At 45.8% G+C, this 12022-nt stretch overlaps 4 protein-coding genes across 8 annotated transcripts in view; 1 reads left to right on the top strand and 3 right to left on the bottom strand.

Moving 5' to 3' along the window:
* Positions 1-106: 106 nt before the first annotated feature.
* LOC6529707 (RNA-splicing ligase RtcB homolog) lies at positions 107-1916 on the bottom strand. Its single transcript, XM_002090664.4, has 2 exons — positions 503-1916; positions 107-436 (listed from the first exon to the last, which is right to left on the bottom strand). Exons 1-2 carry the CDS (start codon positions 1793-1795, stop codon positions 209-211), a joined length of 1521 nt encoding a protein of 506 aa, XP_002090700.2. The 5' UTR covers positions 1796-1916; the 3' UTR covers positions 107-208.
* Positions 1917-2225: 309 nt separating this feature from the next.
* LOC6529706 lies at positions 2226-8390 on the bottom strand. Of its 3 annotated transcripts, none has more exons than XM_015196918.2 (2): positions 8258-8390; positions 2226-3181 (listed from the first exon to the last, which is right to left on the bottom strand). In XM_015196918.2, exon 2 carries the CDS (start codon positions 3173-3175, stop codon positions 2462-2464), a length of 714 nt encoding a protein of 237 aa, XP_015052404.1. In that variant the 5' UTR covers positions 3176-3181; positions 8258-8390; the 3' UTR covers positions 2226-2461. The 3 variants fall into 3 exon arrangements, with proteins under 3 accessions (XP_015052404.1, XP_002090699.1, XP_039228158.1); XM_002090663.3 differs by lacking the exon at positions 8258-8390 and adding an exon at positions 5812-5945; XM_039372224.1 differs by lacking the exon at positions 8258-8390 and adding an exon at positions 5732-5869.
* On the bottom strand, positions 3208-8390 carry LOC6529705 (alkaline phosphatase). 3 transcript variants are annotated; one of them, XM_015196916.2, is made up of 2 exons: positions 8258-8390; positions 3208-5329 (listed from the first exon to the last, which is right to left on the bottom strand). In XM_015196916.2, exon 2 carries the CDS (start codon positions 5288-5290, stop codon positions 3497-3499), a length of 1794 nt encoding a protein of 597 aa, XP_015052402.1. In that variant the 5' UTR covers positions 5291-5329; positions 8258-8390; the 3' UTR covers positions 3208-3496. The 3 variants fall into 3 exon arrangements, with proteins under 3 accessions (XP_015052402.1, XP_015052403.1, XP_002090698.1); XM_015196917.2 differs by lacking the exon at positions 8258-8390 and adding an exon at positions 5812-5950; XM_002090662.3 differs by lacking the exon at positions 8258-8390 and adding an exon at positions 5732-5866.
* LOC6529701 (leupaxin) overlaps positions 6023-12022 on the top strand; it is a 25897-nt gene continuing 19897 nt past the window's right edge. Inside the window, exon 1 of the mRNA XM_015196583.3 lies at positions 6023-6313. Within this exon, the coding sequence (XP_015052069.1) occupies positions 6301-6313 (13 nt within the window). The 5' untranslated portion in view covers positions 6023-6300. The remainder of the gene's footprint in view (positions 6314-12022) is intronic.

Here is a 12022-nt window from a genome sequence, read left to right as displayed (position 1 = left end):
CGTTAACAGACACCCAGTGTAGGGTGACTTTGGTTACTTAACAGTGGCTCTAAATAACAGTTAAATTTTGATAACGAAAATCTTCAAAATGAGTTAACGAACTCAATAGAATTTCTTATTTTAATTCGTTATTCACTTGCTATATTAACAGCGATCGGACTAGCTTATAAATCTTTATTTATAATTAATCATGTATAATAAATTAGACTCAGCCCTTTATCACCGCAATTGGTCGCATTTTGATGCACTTTTTGCTAATGCCCGCTGCATGACAGGTGTCGACCACATCGGTCACGTCCTTGTAAGACTCGGGCGCCTCCTCCATGACCAACTTGGGCGAGGCCACGCGAATGGCGATGCCCAACTGATCCAGCTTGTCCAGCACCTCCTTGTAGTCCAGGTTGCGGCGGGATTTGGCACGAGACAGGGCGCGACCCTGAAGATCAAAATTCAGGGAGGTTTGAATATGCTAAATGGGAGGAATTCGCATTGGGGCACTCACCGCTCCGTGGCAGGTGCTACCGAAAGTCTCCTGCATGCCCTGCTCCGTTCCGGTCAACACGTAGCTGCAGGTGCCCATGGTTCCACCCACCAAGACAGGCTGCCCGGTAAGCTGATAGTCCACTGGGATCAGTGGATGGTGTGGCGGGAAGGCGCGCGTGGAGCCCTTGCGGTGAACCAGCAACTTTCGCTCCTTGCCGTCTACTATGTGGTTCTCCACCTTGGCAATATTGTGCGAGACGTCATAGATAACATGCATGTCGAGATCGTCTGGAGTAGTGTTGAACATCTTGGCAAACGCCTGGCGGGTGAGGAATGTCATGGAGCTGCGATTGACCCAGGCAAAGTTAGCAGCCGCAGCCATGGCCTTAAGGTAGTCCTGTCCATCCACCGAATTTATCCTGGCGCAGGCCAGCTGCCGGTCATTGGTCTCGATCTTGTCCCGCTTCATGGCCTTCTCCATCTGGACCAGGGCATCGGTGGCAACCTGGTGGCCGAAGCCACGACTGCCAGAGTGAATCATCACCACCACCTGGCCCTTCTCCTCGATGCCCATCTTGGAGGCGCTCCACTTGTCGTAAATTTCGTCCACCACCTGGATCTCGGCGTAGTGATTGCCCGCACCCAGGGTCCCCAGCTGGGGCAGTCCTCGCTTCTTGGCCCGCATGCTCACCTTGGCGGGATCGGCGTTCAGCATGCGGCCGTACTCCTCGCAATGCTCCTTGTCCTCCGCCCACACGTATCCCTCCCTCAGCGACCAGTCCATGCCCATTTCCAGGGCCTCCTCCAGATCGCGGGCATTCATGGGTATAATGCCTTTGGAGCCCACACCCACGGGGATGTGATCAAACAGGGACTGCGCCAGTTGCTCCTTCACGGGCTGCACATCCTTCTCGTAGAGATTCGTGCGCAGCAGGCGGACGCCACAGTTGATGTCGAAGCCCACGCCGCCGGGACTCACAACGGACAGCGGATCATCCATGTCGAAAGCAGCCATATTCCCAATGGCGAATCCGTAGCCGGAATGAATGTCGGGCAGCCCAATGGACCTGCCCACTATGCCCGGCAAGGCAGCCACATTGGCTATCTGCTTGACTCCGGGCAGGAAGCCACCCACTGCTCCCGGGCGACAGGAGTTCTTCAGCTCCTCCAGCATCAGGCGCTCCAGGCGGCTGTTCACATAGAAGCACCCCTCCACATTCATGTTCGGCTGGAAGCCCTTCTTGATCCGCCAGCAGTGGTCGCTCACCTTCTCCAGGTACTTGAGCTCATCGTTGTACGGACGCACCACCATCCTGACTCTCCGGGGGTTTTCCTTGCCAGCTAATCGCTTTGCTACTTATAAACTCGCTATTTCGTCAGTTTTTGTTTCTGAATTGCATGCCGGTAAGAAATACTTGGCATCGATACTATCGCAATGTGCCCGAGATATACAAAAAATACCAAACGGAATGGCGCTCGAAAATACCACCTTTACACTTGCCCTCCAAGTGGCATGTATCACATTCAGAAAAATTCTTATTTTATTTATATTAAAAATGCTAAACCGCACTGGGAACCGTGTTGTTTAAATATTTTGCCAACAGATTTAGGTATGCCACGATTGTATTAAACTATGTTTGTGTCCTGGTAGACTAGTGCAAAAGCAAGCAGTTTACGAAACAGTTGACAAAGCAGTAGACTTCCTCCAACGGAAATTTAAATTTATCAAATTTTAGGCAGTATTTCCTCCTATTTAGTTTATTAACTGAAAATGGGGAAACGAGGAATTTAATTATGTAGAAAAGCAGAGCTTTCGGCTGTAAGATTCGTTAAGTGTATGCTTTAAATGCATGTGAAGTCTCTTGCATGGTAAAAGGCAAACATATTTACAAAAAAAAAACAATTCCATTCAAGTTCAAACATAAAATCCTATTCCACTGAGATCTTATCCAGAAGCTCCGAATAAACTTAGGCGGTCTTAAAAAAACTCGTTATAGCATCTGTAGTAGTTCTGGATGTAGGCAGGCGGGCCATATATCTTGAAATCTCCTTTGATCAGGTCGCTGATGAGGAAGCTCAGGTTGGGGCACTGCCGGGTCAGATTCTCGGGGGAAAAGGCCATGGAACCCAGGGTGGTTAGGTGGATGAGCTTCAGAGATGGCAATCTGTTGAGTACTTGGGGCTGCAGATAGGAATCACCCGTCTGATTGTCGACGTGGAGTAGAGCGAGTGCCTTCAGCTTATCTGCCGATTCCAAGAGCTGTGCTATCTGGTAATCTCGCACATCGCAGTGACGCATGTCCAGAAACAACAGCGATGGGAGCACCTGGGCCACGGTTGCCACTATCTCCCCCGACCACTTGGCATGGTCCAGCTTCAGAGCCTTAATCCTGCGGCTCCCAGAGGCCCCTTGGCACAGTGGCTTCAGGTACCGGAGGAGATCCGCGTCCTTGGTGGAGTAGCCCACATTGATGTGCAGACTGTTCAGCTGGCCACCCAGCTTAATGAGGAAGTCCTCCTGGAAAGCAGGCGCCTGCCTCATGCAGAACCTCAAGTCCCGGAACCGATGGAGTTGCCTCTCGATGGCGCCATCAAAACATGGAATTTCATTGTAGAGCGGAGCTAGCTCCTCTAAACTCAAATAGCCAAATATAATATCCCAACAGTCGTCGTTCAGCTGCAGCAAGTCCATGGTTCACTAAAAAACACAATAAGTCAATGGTCTTTAATGAATAAGTAGTAATCACATTTATTTGTAAGCTTCTAGGGCAGTTCTAATTTTGGCTGTCTAGATAATGGGAATTAATTTGAATTAAAGATAAAGAACATTGGATAACAGAGTAAGTGTTGAGTGTTTTCTCATTAAATTAAATTTTATTCAGCGATCTCATACTATAAAATCCTTCAATGTAATCAGTTTAGTTTTCCACTGCCTTTTCGGCGGCCCAATACTTAAATCTAATTTGTAAGCTTGGCGAGAACAATTTCCTTAAGAATATATGAAAGCTGCCTTCTAAATGGGCGTCAGCTTGGCCAGAGTTTCGGCTATGGAGCTATCCCGGAAGCGTCCGATCCTCAAGGCGTACGAGATGGCGTGCGCCACATAGCTCTGTTCGTGGACCCCGTGGAACAGGTAGGACATGGCGCCCTCGGCGTGAATCGTGACATCCGAGCCACCGTGCAGATTCTCGTCCGTGTTTATGGCCGCCTGCTGGGTGTACCCCCAGTCGGTGATATCGTCAGCAGTTGGATCCCTGCGGCTCTGGGTGTTGGGATCCACTTGAAACCCCTGGTAGCTGGTGCCATAGGTCAGCGTGGTGAACGGCGTGCCTTCTGTCTTCGAGTTTCCCGCCAAGCCCAGTATGCTGGATCCCCGGTCGGGGTGTCCATTGATGGTCAGGCTGTGCGAGTGGTCGGCGGTCACAATGACGAGCGTTTCCTCCAGGCGATCCGTTGACTTGAGGAAGGACAGTGTGGCCTCAACGGCCGCGTTCAGTTCGAGCACCTCACTCAGCGCCTTCCGAGCGTTTCCTCTGTGATGGGCTTGGTCGATTAGACCGGCTTCCACCACGAGTAGAAAGCCTTTGTCACTGTTGCCCAGGACCTCGAGCGCCTTGCGGGTCATGTTGGACAACGAGGGCATGCCGGAGTCACTTCGGTCTCGTTCGTGATCGTACGAAAGGTGTCCATTGGCGAAAATGCCAAGTACGTAGTCAGCATCCTGGCCATTGAGGTTCCACAGCTCTCGGTTGTTCTGGACCACCGCATGTGACACTCCCTCATCCTCTTTCCTTCGCCTCCAATCCTGGATGAGATCTCGCCCATCCCTCGACTGACTGGCCCAAGTGTCCAGCGGATCGGCTGCTGAACCGGTCACATCTGAGACCAGCATCTGACGACCACCGCCCATTATTACGTTTATCCTCTGACCCGTCGGCTGTTCGATCAGCTGGCGAGCTATGTCCATGCATCCCTGACCCTGAGCCTCTGCTGGCATTCCGGTTTCGCACTCCCATCGGCGATCCGGCACGTGGGCGTAGAGGGCAGCCGGAGTGGCGTGCGTCACCCGGGTTGTGGTCACGAAACCCGTTCGCATGCCGTCCACCTGGGCCCACTTGAGGATCGTCTGCACGTGGTGATCCTCCTTCAAGGATGCGGTGCAGTTCCCCAAAGGTACGTTTGCATCGACTCCCCCAGTCTCGTAGTTCACCTTCACTCCGCCAAAGAGAGCTGTGGCCGTGGAGAACGAGTCCGGTACTTGCTTGTCGGCGCAGTAGGTCTTCAGCAGTCCCATGTCCGCAAACTGCTCCCAACGGAGGAGTCCCTCCTCCTTGAATCCGAGTATCCGCGCTGCTGTCACCGTATTCGGACCCATTCCATCGCCCACGAACAGGATGACGTTCTTGGCTCGCCGGCGATTGAACTGCCTGGAAACGGCCTTCTGGAGCTCATCGATTCCTTGGTCGTACCACTCCTGCTGCTCCTTGGGCAGATTAACGGGCCAGTAGGTCACCGTCTCCATGTCGCCCACATCGCCGGACATCCCGTAGTGCACCACGAAGCCAATACACATGGCGGTGATCAGGAGGGCGGAGAAAACCACGGATATGAGGAAGAGTCTGGATCGGAACCATTTCGTCTGCTGCTCGGGATTATTCTGCTCACTGCCCTGGAAGCTGCCTTCTCCCGCCGCAATGTCCTTGGCACTGGAGTCCTCCAAATTGCTCAGGTGCACCTCCGTCATGTCCACATCGCTAAGTTTTCGAAACTTTTGGCCATTTATCGGCGTTCCACTTCGCTTTTCCATTTCCTATTAACGTCTGGATCGGCCTAATCTCTACACAGACTGAAAATGCGAGATATATTGCAGATTGTTAACTAATCATTGTTTACCACAGATAAAAGGCGCTTTATGGACAGAAAGACGTGACTATCATTGATGTGTCGTACTTTTGGGTTGATTTTAAATTGGGACACAACGTTTCGCTTATTATTAATATAAGTATGTTTAGGGTCGAGTCAATATATTATTATTTGTTTAGCGATATTCGTATTGTCCTATTGCATCCATATAAGATAACTTATTAAACAGTTTACATTTATATTTATGTGTCCTAATCTTTTAGCATGGGAACACTGTAGCGTAGAACTTAGTCTGTTATGAGAACAGCTGTAAGTGTTTACATTTCGCAGAACTCAGTGTAATATGATCTGTATCACTAACGAGAGATCCAGTTAGAACACCTACCAACTTTCCAACTGGTAGTTTCAAAACGTTGGTTGGTATATTTACAGCGGTAAGATAATGAGTATTTTAGGTAAGTTTACCACGGTAAGATATTTTCTCGGTCGGCGCGATAGTTCCAACTATACCGATACTGCTATCGATAGCCAATCAGCTGTTTCGCTCTCTCCCACTGTCCAGTTGAGCGGGCGTGCGCTTGTGTGCGTGTCTGCGTTCGTGTACGTGCTCCAATGTTTTTTTGTATTGTTTATGACCGACCGCCGCTCCAAAATTAAAGTGATTCATATATAAAACTCGTCTCCAACTCGCGGCGAAATCCACCGATACTCGCCATTCGGGCGCTGGCAACAGCTTAAAATTAGTCTCCGGCCAACTCCGCGGTTTTCAGTTGCGGGTGAACAAGAAAATAAAGTGTTTGCGTGGACTTGTCGCTCTTCGTTTCCAATCAGCATCAATTAAAAACGCGTGTGCTTGTGCCAAATAAATACAGAAAACTGAGCATTTCAGTTGGTCAAGAGCGGAAAACCACACGCACACTAACACGCATAGCGGAACAACGACAACTCATCGCCATGGACGATTTGGGTAAGTGTGGTCCACTTTTCCTCGGGGAAAAGACTACCTGACTTCCTTAACCGGAAAATTCCGCAGCATAACCCGTGTGACGTAGGCAAAAGCCACACAGTAAGGCTGCGACTTCAAGGTCAGTTGTTAATTGGAGTTAATTAACATGCAGCAGAGGATTCTGACATTGGCCGCCAGGTGGCGGCACAGGAAGTCGCAAATCTCACGCTTGAATAATTTTCGTTTACAGTAAAGAGTGGCTAAAATAGATGCTAAATGGCATCGTGGCTTCTGGTTTTTCTTAGTTTCTAATACGTTATTCGTTATTCACTTTCGATTTAAGGAGCTCAGCATTGGTATATATAGTATATACATATGTAGAGGCAGGCCAATATACAAAATGATTCGACAAGGAATTTTTTTATTGGTCAATGTTTACTGTTTTTCGAAACTCTTATCGTAAGCATACAAGCATTAATCACGATTAAAAATGGCTGTGTTACGTGCCTTAAAATTCTTGATGATGAATTTCAAGTGCTCGTGTTATCTCTGAACCCGTTCATACATACATACAACATGCATACATACATTTGTACATACATACATCTGTCACAGCCCGATTGTTGCATTCCTTGCACTTTTATGAATAATCCTAATTCCTGGAATCGCACATAAAAGCATCAAGCTCAGCACTTTCAGTGTGAGCCCATTTACAATTCTGAAATGCAAAGAGGGTGTGGTTTCTTGAGTCCCCGGAGTTTGAAACCCTTGGACTTTAGTGAATGATCTGATCTGAGGGAGGCAGCTTAATCAGTCGGGAGCTTTAGATGTATTTGCTTTCTCCGCTGCCACACAGTGTAGTCTCTTTAGTCTCCATCAGCGAAATAAAGGTCTATATGCCGTCTCACTTTATTTTCTTTATGACACAATTCTTCGCTGTTTACAGTCTCTCTGCTTGTTCTTCGGAATGTCTACTGATAAAAATATAAAAAATAAAGCAAAATAAAATGTGCAGCCAACTCTCCGTGTCCAGACATTCTTAAGAAATGACTAAAGGCCACAACGGCCAGGTCAAAAACTCTTATGAAGAATTCCAGCTGACTGGCACTACACCTATGCACAGTGGTCTAAGACCCCACTAAAATTTGGTTATCAACGGGATTTGGAGGATTCTACATTTTAACAAACTTTAATATAAGTTATTTAACATTGAGCCTTTGCTACGTCAAATTAAATAGCAACTTATATCTCAGAGAGCGAAAGTGTTTAAAACAACTGATCTGATTATCGTTCAAGATATTTATGTACATCTCAGCATAAGCACAGATTTTGCCCTCGAAGCTTCACTTTGATTGTCAATCAGATCGCACAGGAAGTAGGGACTTTAGCTCCATCTCCATCTCCATCTTCATCTTGATCTTCTCCAGCAACCCAGTTGCACCAATCTTGCTTTGCAACCATTAGTGAGTGCGCGCCCACTTCATCGCCCACTCGACACGCAATGTCTTCTGTTCGTGTTGCGTGTGCGCACTGTAACAGCAATGACGAGATGATCTGTCGAGATCGGTTAGGTCTGGGCATCGAGCGGCGATGACGAGGGGAGCTCTCAAACTGCAGAGCAATGATCGCTTATGGTTACGGGGAAAGGTCCGCACAGTGGGACAAAAGTTGAAAAGTTTTGGAAATAACATTTCTTCCTTTTCCTTGGAAGCGGAAATATGGTTCACCTGAGACTGAACATCACAGTTTCCATGTTGTAATTAGCTACCTTCCGTGTTTTATGATTCTGGTTTGTCGATAAAGTGTTATAAAGCCTAAACAGATGTTAAGTGATAAGACTTTCCCACATTGATTGTCACAGAAGAATTTTTTTTTCAGCATTTTTGGCTGGCATTTTGTGAAACATTTGAGCTGTGCTGTAGTGAAAGCCCAGAGATGTTTTGATATTGGTTGTCTTTGACTCACGTTTTTGTTTATTCGTCACCAACGAAGGGGTGGCTTTTCTTGGCGACTGGCCCACTGTTCACACACCCAAAGGAAAGCTCCAATCGGGCGACAATGTTTTCGTCCGCTCTGGTTTCCTTTCGATGTGCCTCCCACTTGCGGTCGAAATGCTTAGCCGCAGGCCGCAAGCCGAAATGAAAAGCCACTCCAAATGAAAAGCGACGTGGTGGGGCATAATGGTGCTCTTTCTCTCATTTACTGGCTCTCTTGGCACTGAGAAAAACAAACAATATACATAAATATATATATTGAAATCTGATTTGCGATAGCATAATTGTTTTAATTCGATTTTGTAAAAAATGTATGGCCAGATCAAAACGGTGATAAATACTTTTTAATGCGTTGCGAAATATATTTCTAGTTTCTTAGCTATTCCCTGTACATCATCGTTTAAAAGCTAAACTGTTGCATTGACTATATATACATACATATGTATAGATAAACAACACGAGCTGGATTTTTCGCAGTGCAGCTTGTTTACCAGCTCTCAAACACTGGGGCTCTCTTGCTCCCCCGCTCTCTATGAGCAACCAGGAGAGTCGGAGCGCTCGTCTATTGGAGCCCGAGCATCGGGTCCCCCCTTTGGATTTCAGTCGGTTGCGACGCTTTTACTGAATCGCGAGCGCAGCGCGTGTGTTTTCAGAGGTCTCTCGAGTGCGGTCTCCCAACGGCGTCCTACGATCTCTGGGAACAATATATAGAATATGTGACAACACACTGCCAAAGTGCAGGTAAAAGTGCACGGATAACGCGATTAAATATATAAGAAACAAAGCCCAATCAAAACAAAAGTGTTTAAGTGTTTAACAGCGAGTTGAAGCGGGAAAAAGTTAATGAAAATCTGTGGAACTGTGTTAGTGACAGGTTGGAGCGTGGGAAAATGTTTTACTTCTAGTGCAAGAACAGTCTGCAGTAAAAAGTTGACAAACATCAAAAGATATCTAACACTAAGAAAAGCAACAAGATAAAGCAGGAATGCCAGAAGCAGTCAGCTAAAAAAATAATATAATAAACTGGCGAAGATTAATGGATCAGTGTCACTCGCCTTAAGATTCCACTAACTCTTGGCAAATGTTTTGCAGAACATTTCAATTTCATTAGCATTTTCACTAATTATGGAACTAATTATCAACGGACAAGACATTAAAATATATGACAAATTTGCCCAGACCTGGCAGAGCATAGAATTTTGGTTACCCCATTAATTTTCGCCTCGGGGCCCCAAACGGATTAAAATCGTGGGCGCTGAGATGGAAATTAATTTGGTATTTCTGCTTTCTGGAGGGAAATGCTCGAAATAGCCAAACGAATAAAACAACAGAGAGCAGAACAGAAAAGCAATTAAATTGTGCCCACTTATTGTATTAAAATTATGACATTTTTCACATACATATTTCATGCAATCGAAGCCAAGTGCATTCACGAGTGGGGGGTGGGGGGAACTTCCTTCCCCCTCCTCGCAAAAGTATCTCAAGTTACGACAGCGAATGGAAATGCTGGAGGATGATGTAAACTGGGCTGACATAGTGCGCACAAATGAATATTTTGTTGTTGAGTTCTTCACTTATGAGAATCGCTTTCGTTTTCCTTTCGTTTCCTCCCCAATATTTCGTTATCTCGCAGATACGCTCAGTGGATGCCATTTGTTTACGACCAGACAGCTGCTGTCTTTGTCCCTCCCTGATCTCTACCGATCTGAAAACTCTACCTAAGCATCTACAGATCGCTGATCTCTGGATTATTTGATTTTTAAAGCTCGTTTCCAGCCCCAACTACTTAGCACCTCTGGAATCATCGAAATCATCGAAATTATAGTGCAGTGAGTTCATCGCCAGGTTTGAGCTGGATTTTAGTTTGTTCAGCAAGTTCCTCTGTGTTTTGTTCCCCGTGCTTGTTCTTCAACGAGAAACAAGATTCTTATCGCCCAGTCATAAAATTTCAATTAGAGTGTGTTGTTTCGATTGCTTGAGAATGTTGAGAGGGTTCGATGGATTTCGAAATCGTTTATTGTTAGCAGGGCCTGATGTGCAATTAAAAAATTGGGGTACATTCATTGTTCCCCAATATATAAGCTTGTGAAGAAATATTTTGAAAGAAATAGTGCAGATCAAGTAAGAAATAATACTATTAAATTAAGGCCTGGCCTGTTTGCATTCGATAGATCGAACCAATCAAGCTTCCATTGAGCCAATCAAAATACTCTGATACTTAATTCTAGGAAAGCCTTTTATCTTCTAAGTACTTAGCTACTTCCCAATAGACCCTATATCTTATCAAGACCCCAAAGGCCCCAAAAGTCAGTGGGCGATAGCTCGTCGCTGGTTCCCGCTCTATTACAGAAGAGGAATGTGGAAAGCACAGTTTACAACGGCATAAATTGTCCAAGTTTATTGAAAGACCCGGCTAAAGGCCACTAACCGGCGGAGAGATCGCCCATTGCGATATTGCGATCGGTACGAGTAACACCCCCGCGAATTTCCCTGGGCTGGTACCCAATTTTCTGTTTGGCCACGCATTGCGTTTTCACCTTAGCGCCTTCAGCAAGGTCAACACTCGCATTCACACACATTTTATCCACTTACTAATAAAATATTTATATTGAGATCGTGGCGATCGGCCGGCAGTAGATCGCTAGGAATTTCCTGCGAAAGAAATTCACGAAATCGTGCCTTTGACTTTTAAATATAGAAGGAAGAGCGAGCCAAAAACAATTGCCCACAATTTCGGCCCGACGTCATTCCCAAATGGACTGAGTAATGCCTCAGGTGTGGAGGTAAATGGATTTGGATTTGGATGTGGATTTGGATTTGGATATACCCAAGACCTGGAAGGAAAGTGATATTTTCGCTGGCTTCACGCTTCTCTTTTTTCGGCCTTCCTTTTGGCAACCATCTGCGGAAATCTCTCGTATTTTCAATTAATTTCCCCCGATTTTCCTAGTTTAGCCCTCCTTCATTAGACGACGAAACGTCGCCTTTGATTTGCTAGAAATGTTTTTTATTTTCTCTTTTGGATATTTTTAGTTGGCGATCATTGGTGTTGACGTAATTTGGCAACCTTGATTCCCCGTTCCCTTCTCGATATTCGTGTTTTTGGCCCGCTTCGCTTTGTTTTAGTCGGTGAATTTATGTTTATTATTTTTTACCTTTTTCCAATGTGTCGCTATTTGTTTGGAGCGAAAATCTAAAATGTGGCCTGCATGTTCGTTTTGGTATTTTTATGATTCCATAAATCTGTCTTTATAGACCGTTTGGCTCAACTAAATCTACAGCCCATCGTAAATTGTGTTAGTTGCATAGATGATCTATTGGGATCCACCCACGCACTTTGCGATTGGGAAGTCAGAGTAACTAATCCAGATTTGTTGTTATTTCCCGATTTCGTGTCCATTGCTCTAATTTATCGCTCTTGTTTGTGCCTTTTGATCTTTGGATGCGGTAGATTAAGACGCATCTTGAGTGATTACTCTATAAAGATCCCTATCTACTCTTAAATTATTGAGTTGAGCTGTCCTTGGCTTAACTGAATATCTTTGTTTAGAGTATTAATTCAGGTATTTTTTTTCATGATGAATTTCAATTTTAATGCATGATAAACTGATAGACGATGTTTACGTTACGAGTAGATCTATTCATAGTCTCTCAGAGCTCTTCATAATATATGCAGCTTTGATCACTAATCTCTCACCTCACCACATCCCTTTAATCTTTCAATGCGCTATTTTGT

Source organism: Drosophila yakuba, chromosome 2R (genome assembly GCF_016746365.2).
Source record: "Drosophila yakuba strain Tai18E2 chromosome 2R, Prin_Dyak_Tai18E2_2.1, whole genome shotgun sequence".
NCBI lineage: Eukaryota > Metazoa > Arthropoda > Insecta > Diptera > Drosophilidae > Drosophila > Drosophila yakuba.
The sequence above is the reverse complement of the archived record's forward strand: the minus strand, read 5'-3'. Positions and strand labels throughout refer to the sequence as shown.